Source organism: Vitis riparia, chromosome 13 (assembly GCF_004353265.1).
Source record: "Vitis riparia cultivar Riparia Gloire de Montpellier isolate 1030 chromosome 13, EGFV_Vit.rip_1.0, whole genome shotgun sequence".
NCBI classification, from domain to species: Eukaryota; Viridiplantae; Streptophyta; class Magnoliopsida; order Vitales; family Vitaceae; genus Vitis; species Vitis riparia.
Genome location: NC_048443.1, coordinates 27,996,541 through 28,014,925, shown reverse-complemented (window position 1 = coordinate 28,014,925; position 18,385 = coordinate 27,996,541). Strand labels below are relative to the sequence as shown.

General features: G+C 29.2%; 1 protein-coding gene across 1 annotated transcript; it reads left to right on the top strand.

Annotated features, from left to right (window-relative positions):
• The first annotated feature begins 14,609 nt into the window (after positions 1-14,609).
• LOC117928172 (alpha-galactosidase 3-like) lies at positions 14,610-18,160 on the top strand. Its single transcript, XM_034848056.1, has 9 exons — positions 14,610-14,940; positions 15,431-15,489; positions 16,198-16,254; positions 16,343-16,377; positions 16,571-16,674; positions 16,818-16,890; positions 17,299-17,357; positions 17,447-17,512; positions 17,604-18,160. The coding sequence occupies exons 1-9, from the start codon at positions 14,621-14,623 to the stop codon at positions 17,698-17,700; spliced, it is 870 nt and encodes a 289-aa protein (XP_034703947.1). The 5' UTR covers positions 14,610-14,620; the 3' UTR covers positions 17,701-18,160.
• Positions 18,161-18,385: the final 225 nt, after the last annotated feature.

Sequence of the window (18,385 nt, the reverse complement as noted above, 5' to 3'; positions counted from 1 at the left end):
ATGTTTTTTTCCTTTTTTATTTATTTTTTTTTTAAAAAAAGGTAAAAAAATCACTCATATGAATGAAAGTTCACGTTAAGTTTTAAAAAGAGATTTGAGCTTCTAAACAATCCAAGCACGGGCTTAGCAAAGGGGCAACGGTCTAGAATGGCTTATCATGGGTTTCTAGGGGCTAGTCCATTCAATAATTGGGCTGATTCTTGGGCCGAGTGAACAACAGGCCCAATATTATCTTATTTTTTTGTTTGTCATTAGTGCTTTGAATTTCAAACAAGGTCTGCCTTTGTGTATCGGTTTTTTTTTTTGGTGAAATAAACACAATATGAGCATTATTTTTTAATTTTGTAAAGAATTTTATGAAAAAATAAATAAATTTTAAATATCTTTAAAGAATAATTTATTTTAAACTATATATATATCAAAACGACTCTAATAAAAAATGAAAACAAATAATAAATGTTATATGAAAATATCATATTTTTTGTTTTTCAAAATATAAAGTTACTTTTTAATTATGGTTACATGTTTTTCTATTCTTTTGTTTTCAAAAACAGTTTATAAGCCCTTAAATAAGTTAAAATAACTTATAAATATTATTTGAAAATATTATGCCTTTTATTTTTCAAAATATAAACCTACTTTTTAATTCTGATTACTCAACATATTTTTCAATTCTTTTGTTTTTAAGAACAATTTACGGACTCTTAAATAAGTGAAAACAACTAATAAATATTATCCAAAAATATTATATTTTTTGTTTTTCAAAATATAAAATTACTTTTTCATTACGATTATTCAACATGTTTTTCTATTTTTTTGTTTTCAAAAACAGATTACGAATCCTTACATATTCTTAGTTAAATTATCGTTAATTAAGAAGTGGTATGATTTTATACTTAGAAGTCCAAAACTTATGATAAAAAGCCTTTTCAAGCACTCTAACAAAACATATCTTATGTTTTATTTTTCAAGAAATGGTATTACATACAAATGAAATCCAACACATAAACACTAAAATAACATAATTTATATCATAATTTTTTTTCCTTTTTACAAGAAGATCTACACAAGAAAGCCAAAGACAAAAGAGGGAGAAAACAAAAATATGTGTATAATATAATTATATATATTTATATATATATATAAAAATAAAAAGAAGACCAACCCTCGCTTCAATGACCAATACCAGGGCTTGGAACATCACCATGCTTTCTGTAAAAATCATAGTCTCCCTGGGGAACTTCAACTCTTCCATAGAAATCCCCTTCTGAATTCTCATCATCATCCAAATGCAGAGGCTTCTTCTCCATTTCTGGCTCCCTCATGGTCATATGCCGGGCGTCACTGAGAAGAACCACCAAGCTGACCAGAACAATGACCTTCATCAACAACCCCCCGGTCCTCCCCATTTTCTTGAATTTCAGCGGCTTCTGGATTGTGGAGAAGCACTTTTAAGCGCAGGAAGGGGCTTTTGTCCATTCGAATGATTTAAAGGCACTATCACATTTTGAAAAAGAAAATGCATAAATTAATGGAAGGTTGATGATCATGACAGTAGGTCCATACTCTAGAATTTGTAGAACAAAAGCAGTGGCCTTTGTTTCTCAATTCTAGGCTTTTCTTCTTTTTTTTTCCTTTTTTTTAAGGGTTTATTTAAAGGAATATTTATTTATTTATTTAATAAGTGCTTTTGTGGATACGTGTGTGTGTGTGTTTTTTTAATCTTTAATATTTAATGGGATTTTCTTCTACCTGAAAATTGTTTTATTGCATGATCAAAATGCAGAAACACCCCCAAAGACTTTGCATGGCATCTGTGAAACGAAAACTAAAGCTCATCTCTTGGCTGTTTTTAAATTAAAAGTCTTCATAAACTTCAAATATTCAAATATTTTAGTATTATTTGTTTTTTTCGTTAATTTATTTTTAAATATTTTGTTTTGATACAAGAAATCTAAGACTTTATTTGATAACTGTTTTCGAAAAGAGTTTTGAAAAATGGGTTTTTCTCTTCGAATTTTTTTTTTAATTTTTTAAATATGTTTTAAAAATAATTTTTCTATGTAATTTTAATTTGTAATCCTTCTTTGTATTTATATAATGTTTTTAAAAATAACCCTTAAAAAATAAATGAAAACAAATAACAATAAAAAATACCTAAAAGATATGTTATAACAATACGTACGTTTTCTGTTTTTAAGAACATAAAATAGTTTTTTGTTTTTTTGATTGTCAAACATATTTTCATTTTTTTTCTAAAGAACAAAAATATGTTTTGGAATGTTTAATTCAAATTTGAATTCACAAGACACTTTTGTATTAATATTTAGATTATTTTAATTTTTTTCTTTTCAACGTTTAAAACATATTTGGATCTGTTTTTAAAAACAATTGTTTGTTTTTTTAGTATATATATAAAGAATAAAGAATAAGTGAAGAAAATTATTTTTCATATTTAGGTTCTTTAATAACACTTTATTTATAAAAATAATTTTAAAAAATATTTTTAAGGATTATTATCACAAATTAATTTTTAATCATATTGTCAACCAACCCTAGGTTTTTTTTTAATGACTATTATTATTATTATTGCGTAAAATTAATTGAAAATATGTAACCAATAAGTGGATTTTTCTTCACAATGATGCAATACTTTGTCATACTTGATGCAATTTTAAGGCACATGGGGTCATGCTGCCTGGCGTGAGGGGCTTAGGACAAATTATTATTACCATGTTATTATTATCTTTTAATTCTTCGATATGGTTTATCAACACACTCATTCAACCTTTAGGACGAAATGTTCCTTGTGGCCCGTTTGTTTGACAAGGGATCATCATGGCAAAAGAAGATTTTGTCTTAATCCTTTATCATCTCATTCTTATCTAACCAAACTCATCATTTGGTCTTAATCAATTTATTTTAATAAAATATTTATATTTTAAGGAAAAGCGCGTTTTGATGTATTGATTTTAAAAATTGAAAAACAAACCCTGTGTTGTTAAGAGTACTGGGGTCTGTTTAATAATTTTTTTTTTAAATAGTTTTTTAGTCTTCAAAACAAAAATACAAAAAACATGTTTGACAACCAAATTTTATTTTATATTTTATATTTTTATGAAATATAATATTTTTAGATAATGTTTTTTAATTGTTTTTTATTAGTTTCACTTGTTCTTTAAAAATTGTTTTAAAAAATAATTATATAGACATATAAAATAATAAAAATAAAACATTAGATATACAAATTATTTTTAAAAATATTAAAAATAAGTTAAAAACATATTAGGTTTTCAAGCACACTTTTGTTCTATAAAAATCATATAACAATTTTCAAAAATTGCTCTAAAAAATTATTTTTCATACTTACTTTTAAAAATAGTTACCAAACGAATCCTATACTTTTAGATAATTTTAAGGATATTCAAGCTATACTTTTGGATACCTTGAAGGTGTTTGATACCTTTGGATACTATTAAGGCCATTTGACATTATTTATTTAGAATGTTTTTCTTTTAATGTAAAAAAAAAAAATTCTTATTCAATCTTTTTTATATGTAAGATAGATAGCGTATCGATATTAGAAGCTCTAGCGACAATAAATTCTTATTAATCGTCTAAATAATAATAGCATCGTTGTAAAGTTCTCTCAACCACTCCATACATATCGATTGTCTACAACTCTACATGGGCATTACACTCATAAACTCTACATGGGTATGACAAAGTGAAATGTATTAGTCATTAACTATCATCATCTGACAGATACAAAAACAAAAGTTTTATTAGCAAATCGATATGAACATATTGCTAAGTTCTTAATATTGGACTATTGAATAAAGAAGAAAACCCTCTTATAAGTTAGAAATCGGGAATACCTATTTCTACCTCCAATCTAGTAGATCTTAAGTGTAATATTGTACCCTTAAAGATGAAGAATATATTGTGGTTTGAATATGTGTGGATTTACTATTCATATTTGTAAATGAAATAGATTTATTTAAATTGATTATTTAAAAACGAATTATACAAATAATTTGTTTTTATTTATGATTTATTGGATTGATACTTAATAAATTGAAATAAAATATTTTTTTTTTCAAATTTAAAACATTAAATGAATTAAAAGTAACTAATTTCAAACAAAATTAATTAAAATATAAAACATTCAATAAATTTAAAAATTCATAATTCTATTCCAATCTAAAACTTTTAATAAATTCAAAATAAAAAATAGACTTTTTTTATAAAAAAAAATTAATGTTTTAGTTTTTTTTTATAAAAAAAATCAATTAAAATTCTTACTTAAAAATTCACTCACGAGCATTAAAAAAGAACATTCAATCATGAATAATATATATATATATATATATTAAAAAGAAAAAAAGAAAAAAAAAAGTCAAGCATGTGTGCCCAGTGCCCCTCAGTCTGCAACATATCTCGTTGACTGCTCTTTTGTTGTCCGGACACGTGTAATAAGTAACACTTTTTTTTTTTCTATTTTGTCAAATATTTCTACTTTTAAGTCACTTTCAAATCATTACTAACTATTTTTAACTAATTTTCTAATAAATATTTAGCAAAATTTACATAAATAATAACTCCTAAAATATATTTATATACAACAAACATAATTTTGTCTTTAAACTAAAAATTTGAGAAATTTTAAAATTTTAAAATATTTTCAAATACCCAAGATATAGACTTTTTATATAAGCATTTTGCATAAAAAATTTATATTTTAAAAATAAAAATAATAAATATATTCAAACATCACCTTAATAATTTATTTATTTTTCTATATTTTATTTCCTTTAAACTTTTCAAGAATTAAAAATTGCAAAAAAATTTATAAAATTTTCTCATTTTTTTTTCTTATAACTTATACCTTCCTCTTATTCAATGTAGGGTTGTTGCATACTTTTTTGGGGCATTCTTGCCTACCGACATCTTGTGTCAAAAAGGCCTTTTGCTTTTGGTACATGGACCTGACCCAGTAAAAGGCTGACCGCCACTTAGAAGGAGACCCATGGCCCATTTTAAGGGCTATTTCATTGCACTGCACCCACTGTCCCACATTCAAACTCTTCGTTTACTTGACAACAAGGTGGCCTCGACCCTGACGTCAACACGCTTCAATCTTGATTCATGTGGGTGCGGGTGTGTGAAGGGCTGAAAGCTAAACCTCATTTATTAAAAATATAAGGTAGGTGAACCCATTTTCCTTGCCCTCTTGCTCTTTATTTTCTTGGGGTTTCCATGATTTTCCCTGTTTGTTTTGCAGGAAAAATTATTTGGGTCTTCCCAGGAAATTTCCACTTAGCTTATGGTTTTGGGTCATGGATTTGTGAGTGTTTTGGTCAGTTGTACGTGTTTGTTAAGGGGTTTACCGTTTTGAAAATTTGGTATTTTTGTTTGACTTTTAATAAATCTGTCTAAATTTTTATAAAAATAGTACTAAATTACAAAACAACTCTAAAATTGTTTTTCATTTCTAAAAATTAAACTCTAATTAAATCCACTTAAATAGTAATCATAAAAAAGTATTAAATAATAAAATTAAGAAAAAAAAATTAAAATATAAAAGAGGCTTAGGTGGAACTCTTAATATAAATAATTAAAAGTATATGATAAAATCTAAATTATTAAATGAAAGTATAAACGATAAGGTCATGATATCAAACAATGAAATTGAATTTGAATAAAATAATAAGATTTGAATATACTTATGACATGAATTTATTGACCTTGTTTTTGTTACATCAGATTGATAATATGACATCAAGTATAAAATAAGTCAATTAAGACGTACATCTAATTGAAAATAACTTTTAAATAATGTATAAAGATGTACAAAATTGGGTCTTTCTATGATTATTATTATTTTATTTTTATTTTTATTTTTTGCTTAGATTTATTTGGGTCTTCGAAGTCCATTTCTACAATTTTCAATTTTAGACTCTATGCCATGAATCTTCCACTTATCACGGGGAGGAAGATGAGAAGAATTTTCTAAGTGCTTTAGTCATGTTTACTTGTTTGTTAAGGGCGTTTACCATTTTAAAAATTGGGTTTTCATTTGACTTTTAATGAATTTATTTATAATAAATATATAGTTTTAAAAATACTTATATTAATTGTTGACTTTCCCATTTCAACCTCATTGCATTAAAATACAACTTGACTATAAAATTATTTTTCTCCTTTTTCAAGCAACACTTTTAACAAATTTTTTTAATAGTTTGATTGGATGATAAAAAGTATTAAAAAAAAAACAAATTAAATCTAAATTCTCTTATTAAACCCACATAAACATAATGAATTCATTTAAAATTTCATATATAGAATCCAAAATCCCTATGCATTTCAAAGATTTTTGGATCAATAGATAATATAATCGGTTTTATATATGATAAAATCCAGATTTAGAATGAAAAAATTGAACTAAATCAAGCTTTTTGATAGATGGTTTAATTCAGTTTTCATGTATTGGTTTTGATCAAACTTGATAACTTTTTTTTAGTTCTAAACCTAATTGTAGATTTGTATTTGTTTTGATCTCAAATACCATTAATTTGAATTTATATTAGGCCCTAATTCTAACTTGTTTTTAAATTTAATTGAAACCAACTTGGATTTTATGTTAAAAATATACTAAATGGATTTAGAATTAATTTGACCATAATATAAAAATAATAAATCACTTTAATAAAATTTAGTATAAAAAAATTATCAAATATAAAATAATTATATATAAGTTTTAAAATATTGGATTGGTTCGGTTTTTTATTGGTTAGGAAATAAGAAAATCGAAAATCGAACAAACATAATTAGTTTTCAAAATTCTATTATGATCAGTTTTTATTAATTTGAATTGGTTTGTCGATTTTTTCAATTTTACTTACACCACTACCCGGAATGTAATAAAATCCACATCATCAAGAAATTATTTTATTGTAATTGTCTTTCAAACAATTTATTAATAATAGGGATATAAAATACAATGTCTTATAAAATTTAATTACATATAAGAATTTAAAAAAAAAATATACGATATTAATTTGACACGTGTTGAAATTTTAATTTGGATGGTTTAACTATTTGATGAAATTTATATCATTGTTAAACAAATATACAACCAAATGAAATAATGCTACAAGTACATGGTGCCATGTAAAACGAATATAAAATACAAAATAATAAGATGACATGATAAATTTGAAACTTTGTTTTTTAATTGGTTTTTAAATTTTTTTTTTATTATTAAAAATAAAAAAATAGTATGATAACTAGAAAACCGAATTAGATGAGTTTTCAAATAGACGTTTCAAAAACTGAATTTAAAAACTATTTTTCATAATTATTTTATAAATACTTGCCAAATGAAATTTAATATATTAAAAGAATAACTATTGAATTTGTACAATGGTAAAATCTAAATTATTATAAGAAATATAAAAATATGAAATCGAATTTAATACAAAATAGTAAAATTCAAATGTGGACACGATGAGATTTGATTGACCATTGAGCATATTAGTTATTACTTATTACAGTCCGAATTCATACGGATAGTAAGATCAAAGAACAGTTCAATGCCACATCAGATTAAAAAAAAAAAAAGAATTGAACCAAGGTACACGTGTGATATTCGATTGGTAATAATGTGAAAGAAATCATTTTTTATTTTTTTGGAAAATGTTATCTATGGGACGACCCTGGAAAATCGGCAATTTCAGGTGGTTACGTAGCGGACAAGTCTCTAGACGTATTTAATATCTATGACCAAAACTAGGCGTTCCACTTGCAATGTGTGTAGTCCGGTGACTCCGGTCCAATATTTAGATCCATTTTCTTCCTCCTCTTCTTCCTCTTCTATTTTCTTTGGGTCTTCCGAGTCAGCCCATTCCTACGTGTTCCGTGTTTCGATTTTTCAACACTCCATGCCATGAACCTTCTTCCACTCGGCTTCCGGAAGGAAGATGATAAGAAATTTCCAATTTTCTAAGTGTTTTTCATTTGATTTTTAATTAATTAATTTATAATAAATATTTAATTAATTTTTTTTTTATAAATGTTTATATTATCATGTCCATCCAAACAACATTTTTAACAATTCTTTTAATGGTTTGCTTGGATGGGAAAAAAATTAAAAAATAAAAAATAAAATTTATTTATATATTATTATAAATATTTTACATGAGGAGACCCTGGCATTTCAGATGCGTTACGTAGTGGAGAAGTCTTTAGCGGATCTCTCCCCAAAACGACGCGTTCCACTTGCAATGTGTGTCGTCCAAGATACAGACGTAAACTGCTACCATATGGTCAAGGTCAAACTCACCTACGTGTATCATCCTAGCTGGCTCGACCAGGTATATTTTTCCCCCACGCGCATCCGCGGCAAAACCCCCAACCCAACCACCGCCAAAGCGCGTATTCCCGATCTCTCCCTCCTCAACCACTCACCCACTCACCCACTTACTCTTCTTTGAAATTCTCTTAATTCATTTTTTTATAGTTTTATGGTCGGCCGCCAATGTCGTCGGCGCGTGGATCTTGCTTTCGCGGGAGCTACGACTTTAAAAGTTGACATTGTCAACTGAACCCAACGGTTTGTTTTCGTTCTTCCTCCCTCACTCGGCACGCACATTCACCCTCCTATAAAACCCCCCAAGCCCCCTCCCCACCACACACAAACCTCTCCATTTCCTCCTCACCCAAAATCTCATTCACAGATCTCTGAAAACTCTGAAAATGTCTCAATCCCACATCGTCTCCGCAGTCTTCCTCCTCCTCATCCTCCTCCCATGTTTCCACTCAGCTCGACTACTCAACGACTTCCCCTCCGCCGCCACCCACCTCGCGCTTCCCACCGATGAACTCCACCTTCCACCGGAGAAACACTCCGGCGCTCTTCCATGTGAGATGGGGCCGAACAACAAGTACCCGGGACCTCATAGGCTCCCAAGAAAGTACCGGCCGCTGTATCTGAACCATGTTCTCCCCAAGGGCACCACGCCGCCGTCGGGACCCAGCAAAGGAATCAACGACGTGAAGAACTAGAAGGAGAGCTGAAGCCGTAGTTACACCATCATCAATACCTCTGTTGATTTGTTATTCTTTTTCCAAGTTTTTTTTTTTGTGGGTTTTTTACGTGTATATTTCGATTATAGAAACGTTTACAGGTCTTACAAATATTAAGAATGATTGCTTTTATCCTTAATTTTCTTCTTATTTTTTTGGGTGAATGAATCCATTTCTTATTCATTTTAGTTGGATTTGTTTATGATCATAATGCCGTGTATATATTGATTTGTTTGAAAGCAAGTAAGGCCGTGTTTGGATCTGAGTCATCAGCTTCAATGGCTAGCTAGATTCCGCATTTTTCAACTCTACCCAACTTGTTTAATTCAACAGGTGGGATTTAATTTCCGAGCATTTAGTAGCGTCCAAAAAGTGGGAAAACCATTCAACTGTTTCGATAAAGGCCGTGGATTAAAGGCCGTCCAAATATATCTTATGGCTCACCTGCATGGACTGGAGATGATATTTTATGTATAAAGAAAGAATCATGGAGATCATGCATAAAATTTTCCTTTTTGGGTTTCTTTGTCTTTATGGCATTTTCTTGGTAGCCAAAAGGAAATGGGCTCTGGCCATGGCCGCCTAGCTTGACCAAAACTGAATGAATACTTCAATCTATTCTGTTGTTGACATTCACATGTTCATCGTATCGAAATTTCACCTAAACATTTTGACTGGCTCCTGATAAGCTTAGATCTTTAGAATTAATGTCGTATTCACATGCTGACAGTGTTTTCTTTTTCCTTGTTTTGGAAATTAAGGTTACTTAAAAAAATGGAAAATAGGAAAATAAATAAATAAATAAATTAGTTAATTAATGTGATTATGACCTATTGTTAAGACTTTATAGTCCAAATTAAGATTATATTCATGGATCATTATTTTGCTTAAGACCCCACTGAAATTGATTTTAGACAAAACCTCAAAACTTCCACTTTTCCGATCATTTTTTTTAAATAATTAACATATTTTTTACCATGTTTTATATTTACATGTCGATGAAGATGCAAAATTTGAAGTTAAAGTAAATGTATAGTTTTGGATTTGGTTAAGCACAAAGTTAAATTTAATTAAGATAAAAGAAAGTCTAATTTTTTAAAAAAAAGAAAACCTAAATTATTGTTTTTTTATTCATCGTTGGAATATCTTGGAAAAATTAATTCAAAGCGCTAGATCTCTTCAGATGGTGTATGCATATAATGATCCCAGGCACAATGGAAACTAATGTTGTCTTTAAAACCTTTATAGGGTGAAGATGACCGACATAACACGTACTTAAGATTTCGATGCTTGAATCAATTATAATATATAAACAAAATAGTAAAGTCAAACTGATATATATATATATTAATGAAATCATAGATTGTTATATTATGTCAAATTTTTTAGGGTTTTATTCTAGTCATCATAATTTATCATTTTTTAACTTTATGAAACCTCTTATTTTAAAATTATTATTTTTCGTGTCTCTAATAACGAGGATATATTAAGGAAGAAAAATTATTTTATCATCATTGATCATAAACTCTCACAACCAATACCAACTAAAAAGTACATACTTTTGTTATATCAAAGTGAATAATACATATAAATACTAATCGGTAAACGACTTACATGAAAAAACATCCAAATAAAAAAAAACTATAGGGGTTGAAACATTTGTACTTGTATTTAGTATTTTGTATGTAATTAAGTACATTTGACAATTATCAATTTTCACATACTAATTTATAATGGAATAATTAGATTAATTTAATCATCTAATATGGGTTAGAAGATAGCAATTTAAGATATTCTTTTTATGAACTATCTATTTTCTTGGAGTTTACTTCCTTTAAAATAAACTTATAGTTTTGAAAAACAAGAAATATTTTTTCCACTATCTCCTTTCTACCACAAAGTCACCATAACATAAGTTGACAATAATTTTAATAATCCAATTTATCAAATACTTAAATGCTAGTTTTGAAATTCTCAACCCTTTTGAGATTCCATTTCCACCCTCAACCATGTTTTGGGAGTCTTATCTTTCATTTTTTTTTTTCATTCATTGACTCACGTCCAATCTTGACAATGAAATGGGGTGGTAGGATTTTAACTCACAACTCATTTGATATTCATTTAAAGCTATCAAAGTAAAATGTTAGGTTTAGTATTTTTCTAATGGAAAATTTGAGTTACCATCAAATTAACTAAGCATTTGTAAAGGTTTTCTTCTCAAGATTAATCATACTCTTAATGCTATGACAAACCAAAGAAGTAGAAGATTGGTCCATTTTTTTTGCCAAAGATTTGGTCTCCCATCAAAGTAGACGTCTCAACCAATGAGTTCATTTCTAAATTTTTTGTTTTCTTTGTTGCTATCATTCCCTAAAATTGATCAAAGTTTAAAGATCTAGAACAAAATGATTTTTTTAGCCCAAAAAGTCTTGTAAACAAGCACAATGATTTGATATTAAAGGTCTATTTTTGTAGGCAAGGGCTTGAAAGTCCTCAAATGAGGCTTTGACAAATAATGCTAATGTTTAACATTAGAGTCATACACTTCTTTATTTTATTTTTAATTTTAAAAATGGAAAATCGGAATTAGAGTTTGAATAAAAATAAATAAAAATGGGATCAATTTTGGACGGGACGGGTATTATCTTACTCTTAAAAAGTTATATATATTTCTTAAAAAAAAAATCATAATACTATAAGCATTTATTGACAACCTTCAATTTGACTATCGGCTTGAGGATGATAAGCGGAATTCTTTTAAAGATTAATATTATGTCAAACAAACAATTCTTGCCTAAATTTGCTTGTGAAAACATGGCCTTGATCACTTGCAATGGTCTTTGACGTTTCATGTGATTTGAAACATAAAAGATTAAGCCGTATCTTTGTTTGCATATGTGTGGATGATTAAAAGACATTAAATGAACATATTTGATAAGGTGGTCAATCACAAAGAACTTCTTTGCCATATGACTTTATTTTTTGATATGGCTACAAGTATGAGAATTTCCTACACTCACCCCACCTTGCCCCATTTAAATTTATTTTTTGGATGGAGATGGAAATATATATAAATAAATAAGATGAGGTTGAGATGAGGATCATCCGTTCCAAATCCGTCCCATTGCCATCCCTAAGTCCCTTAGGTTCTATGAAAATTTCACCTTATTGTTGTAATATCAAAGCTAAATTTGCAGGTGTAGAATCTTTTCCCATGGTGTTTTATGGGTCTCCATTATGTTGTTCAAACACCTAGAATGGAAAAAGGCTTAGGTTATGTTATAAGTGTAGGATTGGCCTTGGGCCTTTCATTTGCCAACTACTTGTTGTTTTGGGCCATTCTTTGATTGGGCCTATTTAGTGCTTTATATATCATGAGCAGTGGGCGGTTTGTTTCAGGTTTATTTTGAGGGCAAAAATCTATAGGCTAAACATCAAAGTTTAAATTTGGATTGTTAAAAATGCATAATAAAAATTGCATATCATTCAATAAAAATATATGAGATTAAGATACAAATAAATAAGACATAAAATATAAAAAAAACCAGAAAAAAAACCGAGACTGGATATAAAATAATAAGATCCAAATTTTCATATTATGTTTTCCCTTTTTTGTTAATTTTTTTTTCAATAAAATTACTCTAAATAATATAAAAGTTCATGTCCACCTTAGAATAAAGATTTTTAGCTCCTCAAAATCATTTGGATCTAAAAGTAAGTTTTACTTTTCATTAGTGGTAGTTTGCTTAAAGAAAAAATATTTAAAATACTTAATAGTTTGTTTGGCTACCTTTCCAAAAATTTATTGTCAAGGTAAAAGAGGAAAATATATATTTTTAAATAAAATTAATCAACAAGTTATTTCTAAAAATATTTTTTAAGAATAAATAAATAATAAATAACTCATTTAGGAAAAAAAATTGTTGTTTTTAAAGAATATCTTTTCTTTTTTTACAAAAAATATTAAATTAAATTCTATTTATATTAAATTAAATTAAATTTTTTTAAAAAATAAAAATAGTTTTACAATTACTAATGATTTAAAGATAAATAATTATTTAATTGCCTTCTAATGAAAGAAAAATTACTACAAAATTAAGAGGATTTTAATATTTATTTCTAATATAAGTTAAATAAATAGTTCAATTTTTTATATAAATTAAAATTTTCTTGTTTATTTAAAATATCTTGAATGAAATGATTTTTACCCTAAAAGTCTTGTAAACAAACACAGTGGTATGTCACTAAAAACCTCATGAGATTGTGGACAAAACTGATGCCAAACAATGGGGCCTTCCATGGGCTTTTTAAAATTGGCCCATCAATGATTGTTCCAGTTGGGCTTCCCTTGCCTCATATTGTGGCCGTGCCTGAGGCCAAGCCCAGGCCTTATTGAGGTGTGATTGGATGTCAAGGGTGGCCCAATTATGAGATGGGCATGGGCTTCTTCAACATACATTGGGCTTCATTTGTAGCTGACCTCTCTTTTGATTTTCAAAACTACAAATTTTGTAATGGAGATGGTACCTCCACCTTTTAAAACAACTTAATAATTTAATTATTATTTAATAAATTTATTTAATCCATTAAATAGATTAAATATATTTAATTAAATAAAATTTTAGAGTTAAAAATAATTTTAAATATTAAGGCAAAATAATTAACTTATTTTAAATATCCACAATTAATTTTTTATAATACATATTTTATAATTAATTTTAAATACTAAATTCATTTCTTAAAATTAATAAAAAAATAAAAATTAATGATGGTGAAAATGTCAAATTGATAATTTAAAAATAATTTTAACTCAAAGTCAATCTTAATTCCTTATATAAAAAAATATTACATTTTTCCAAACACTTTTAAGTTGTATTTTTTGAATAAGATCAAATTATTTCTCTAATATGACTAGATTACTTTCCAATATCACGTCATCTGAATAATCTTATGTCATGGGTCATGTTAGCTCCAATTTTGTAACAAATGAATCAAATATAAATAAAAACTTATTCATTGGCCTCCTCCTCCACCCTAATTTTTCAATAAATTCAACAACTTATCATATCATATAATATTATGTACAATTAAAATATTTACTTGACATATATAAACAAGAAAATCAGAGAATCTCAACACTTTCTCATAGGAATGAAGATGGTATTAAATTTCATTAACTTCAATAATTTTTAAGGTTGTGGGGTTATTTCATGCCCATAAAGTCCATACAGACTCTGGCAATTGATTTTTTTTTTTTTTTCTGTTGTTGTTTTACAAATTAATTCAACACCCAATAAGAATTCCTACCAAATCACAGCCAACCAGTCAAAAATATCAATTTTTTTTTTTTCTTTTCCGGGAAGGAGCTTATACAATTGGATAACTGTACTTTCTTGTTACGATCGTGTCTAATTCTTACCACCCACTCTTTCTTTGATTCTGACCAAAAATGTATTAAAGGAAGGAGTCATCTAGATGCATGTATTTGGAAGATAATCTTAATTTAATGGATAAAGGCAATAACGTAATAGTGATGTGTGTCAATCATGAAGATGTGTTTTGTCTTCTCTTGATGGATATGCTTTGCTGTGCTTTTCTTTATTATATAGGAGTGATTTGGCAGTATTGTCGAGAAGAAGGAACGAAGAAACCACAAATGGTGAAGGGTTCTGTCCATCTGCTGCTCTTCCTCTATCTTTCTGCAATTTCTGTGGGAATTGCGGGGAGGATTGTGCCTCTCCATGAGCCTTTTGATAAATCCACTTCCTCCAGATCATTCAGCCCCATTTTTGATAATTCTAAGTATGGTATACTGCAGCTCAACAATGGTTTGGCTCGAACTCCTCAGATGGGGTATGGATTATCTTACTCTTTGATGCTAGATTTTTTGGATTCTGAATTTGTTTTCACCTTTTCTGGGGTTTCTGAGGTGGGGTTTTTTGTCCAAGGTCAAAAGATGAAACAAAAAAAAAAAAGAAGCGAAATCAAAGTTCTATTTTATGGGTTTTTTGAAATTTTACTTGACAAGTTGGAAATGAATGAGAAAAAGCAAGTGGGTGTTTGAGAAGAAGGCAGTTCTGGGGTTGTAGAGAGAGATTGACCGATTTCTTGAAGGTGGGTTTTTCTGTTGGTATCGGGGGTGGGGTTCTCTTGCCCATTTTTTTTTTTTTTTTTTTCCAGATTTTGATGATGGGTTGTGGGTTTTGATTACTTCCCAAGGTGTGAAGCTGACGTATTGTTGACATGTATCAGACTTTGAGTATAATTTATTTTGTATTTTTGATGTCTGCTAATGAATTGCTTCATTATACCCTTTATTGATTTGATCATGTGTGTCGAACAGATGGAACAGCTGGAATTTCTTTGCCTGCAATATCGATGAGACAGTTATCAAAGAAACCGGTAAATTCTTCATTGGCCTCATTGTTGATTCGCATTCTCAGGTCCTAGGCATATATGTACTCAAATTTTCCCATGGTGATGTAGTTTTTTCATTTTTGGGGCAAGAGAATTAGTTGGGTGTTGGAAGACTTTGTAGAGTACGGTGTGGACGAAGTTTACTCATGCATAGTTTCATGATAGGATTTTTAGTATTAATTTCGGGTTGTTTTGTTTTCTTCAAAAATCCTATGCGGATTTGAACCTAATAGTTGTACAAAAACTCATGTAAATTCACGATATATTGATGCCTGCATATGTGTTGGTGCATTTAGTTGGATGCATGCATACATACACCTTGCTTTGGTTTGCATATACAGATCGATAAATGTACCTTTGTGGAAAAATCTTGTAATTTTCTGGGTGTTACAATTGGACCGTTTCCTCTATGATCAGATGTTAACTTAAGATATATGAACATTACGAGGGCTCCAATCAGCTTTTTATTCTTCTTCTTCCCTTTTTCCATGTGAGTGGATTACCATTCCTTTATCCTGGTTTGTACATCCAAGGAAAGAGGATCCACTATGATTATTATTTTTTTTGTTTGATCAAATCAAGGAAAAAAACCATCAAAGAGGTCTAGTTAAGAACATGTTTTTCTGATGCTCTCATCCTTTTACTTGATCTAACTTCCACATAACTACTAACATCTTTTCTTTTCATTGACAGCTGATGCTCTTGTCTCAACTGGCTTGGCTGATTTAGGATATGTCTATGTCAATATAGGTATATACTTCTGGCATATTTAATCCGTTTGGAAAAACTGTGTCCCAATCTGTTTTTCAATTATTTTTTTTTCTTTTTCTGGATGTAGATGATTGCTGGTCTTCCTTGGAGCGAGATTCTAAGGTCAGTTTATTACTTTCATTATATAGCCAATATCAGGGCTTAAGTGTATAAACAATGAATACAACTTGCATGAACACACTTAATATGCAATATGCAATATATTCCCTGATGTGAGAATTTATTTTGGAGATGGTAGTAAGTATAGTTATTCCTTTTTGTTGGATATGTTATCATAGCTATGTTATTTGGGCAGGGTCAATTAGTCCCGGATCCAAAGACTTTTCCATCAGGTATTAAAGCTCTTGCTGATTATGTACATGCGAAGGGCCTCAAGCTTGGTATTTATTCTGATGCTGGGTAAGGCGAATTTCCCAATTCCGGGTCAGAAGCTTGGAAGTTAGATCATAGTGAAATGATGATTTTGTTCTTATTTTTAAGTGTTCTACAATGCTATTGCCATCCTTTATTTACTTTTCTGACACACCCAATTGAATTTTTAGGATTTTTACATGTCAAGTTCGACCTGGATCAATATTTCATGAAAGGGATGACGCAGAGCTGTTTGCCTCATGGGTTAGTTCATGATATTACTCATAACATCCAGAACTTCCTCCTTGCATTGGATGTTGGTTGAATGTATCAAGTCCTGGTATTTGCTTAGGGAGTGCGTTGATATCACGTAAAAAAGTTGGTCCATTTTGTTTTTGCAGCCTTTAAGGATCCAATCTATTGTTTAGGAGTGGAGGCATTAAAAGAAAATAATGGAGAACGTGAAAATTTTGAGCCATGAAAATGATCATTAAAAAAGCAGATTAATGAGATATTATTACTTAAAATGCTAAAATGATTTTGTGAGACAAATTTGTTGCTTCCTTACCCTTTGAAGTTGATGAAAATTTGGTCTTCAAAACTACAAATGATGATGACCATCTTTTACTTTGGATATCTGTTCTCATTAATGTTTTGCTTTCTGTAATCCAGGGTGTGGATTATTTGAAGTATGATAACTGTTACAATCTGGGCATCGAACCAGAAGAACGGTTATTCCTCATCGTAGACTCTGTTAATGTGTTTAAGAATGATTGGTTAGGTAGCTTAAAAAAATTAATGTGGTTCCCATAATTTGCAGGTATCCACCAATGCGTAATGCTCTAAATGCAACTGGGCGCACAATATTCTATTCGCTTTGTGAATGGTAATCCAGCTTGATCCATTTGTCTGGATACAAGAATTCATCAAATGCAATTTGAGAGCATTGTTAAGATTTTGATTTTTGGCTTTGTCAGGGGTGTAGATGACCCTGCCTTATGGGCAGGCAAAGTTGGAAATAGTTGGCGAACAACAGATGATATCAATGATTCCTGGGCAAGGTATGCATTCTGAACTCTTTAAAGTCTTGGTTGTTTGAATGGTTTCTGTATGGTGTTTACATTGGATCCTTTCATTTGAAAGTTTCTGAGTCATTGGCAATCTGGGAAATGAGTCCGTATTCCATTTCTCATCCTCAACCCAACAACATTGACAAGAATTGATTACTCTTTCATTTCTTTAAATAGTAATTTCTCAAAAATAGGCATGTAGAACATCCTAAGTGATCATCTGTGAAGATACATTGGTGTCACTGGTTACTCTTCCACTTAGTCATCTAACAGGCATGACCCTAATCATAAAGGTCTAGACTGGCGTTGAACAAGTCTATTACTTTGATAAAATTTGTAGGATAATTCCATTTTGATCCAAATTGCAAACCGGTAAATATGGTATATGTTGATAATTTGATTCTTAAACCCGTGATGCCTCTATAGGCTTCTCAGTGAGTTTAATTTGACAGTCTGCATTAAATTGGAGCTTTCCTCACTTTGAAAAGTTTGTTGATGCATTTTTTTTTGGTATAATTTGTCACTATGTTGATTCTCCTTTTAAGATCGTTATATGGTCTGTGAGCTTAGCCAAGCAGTTCAAAGAAGGTTGTGGGCCATAAAGAATATTTTTGTGTGATGAGACTTCGCCAAATTGATTGTCATGTTGGTTGACCTCTTTTGCTTTGTTTTTTTTTGCCTGTGAAGCA

Excerpts from the sequence above, each read along its gene's own strand:
- LOC117928172 (XM_034848056.1), top strand. The coding sequence starts at position 14,621 with ATGTGTGTCAATCATGAAGATGTGTTTTGTCTTCTCTTGATGGATATG. Across the intron at positions 16,891-17,298 it reads CAGAGCTGTTTGCCTCATGG|GGTGTGGATTATTTGAAGTA; the intron begins GTTAGTTCATGA and ends TCTGTAATCCAG. Across the intron at positions 17,513-17,603 it reads TTCTATTCGCTTTGTGAATG|GGGTGTAGATGACCCTGCCT; the intron begins GTAATCCAGCTT and ends TGGCTTTGTCAG.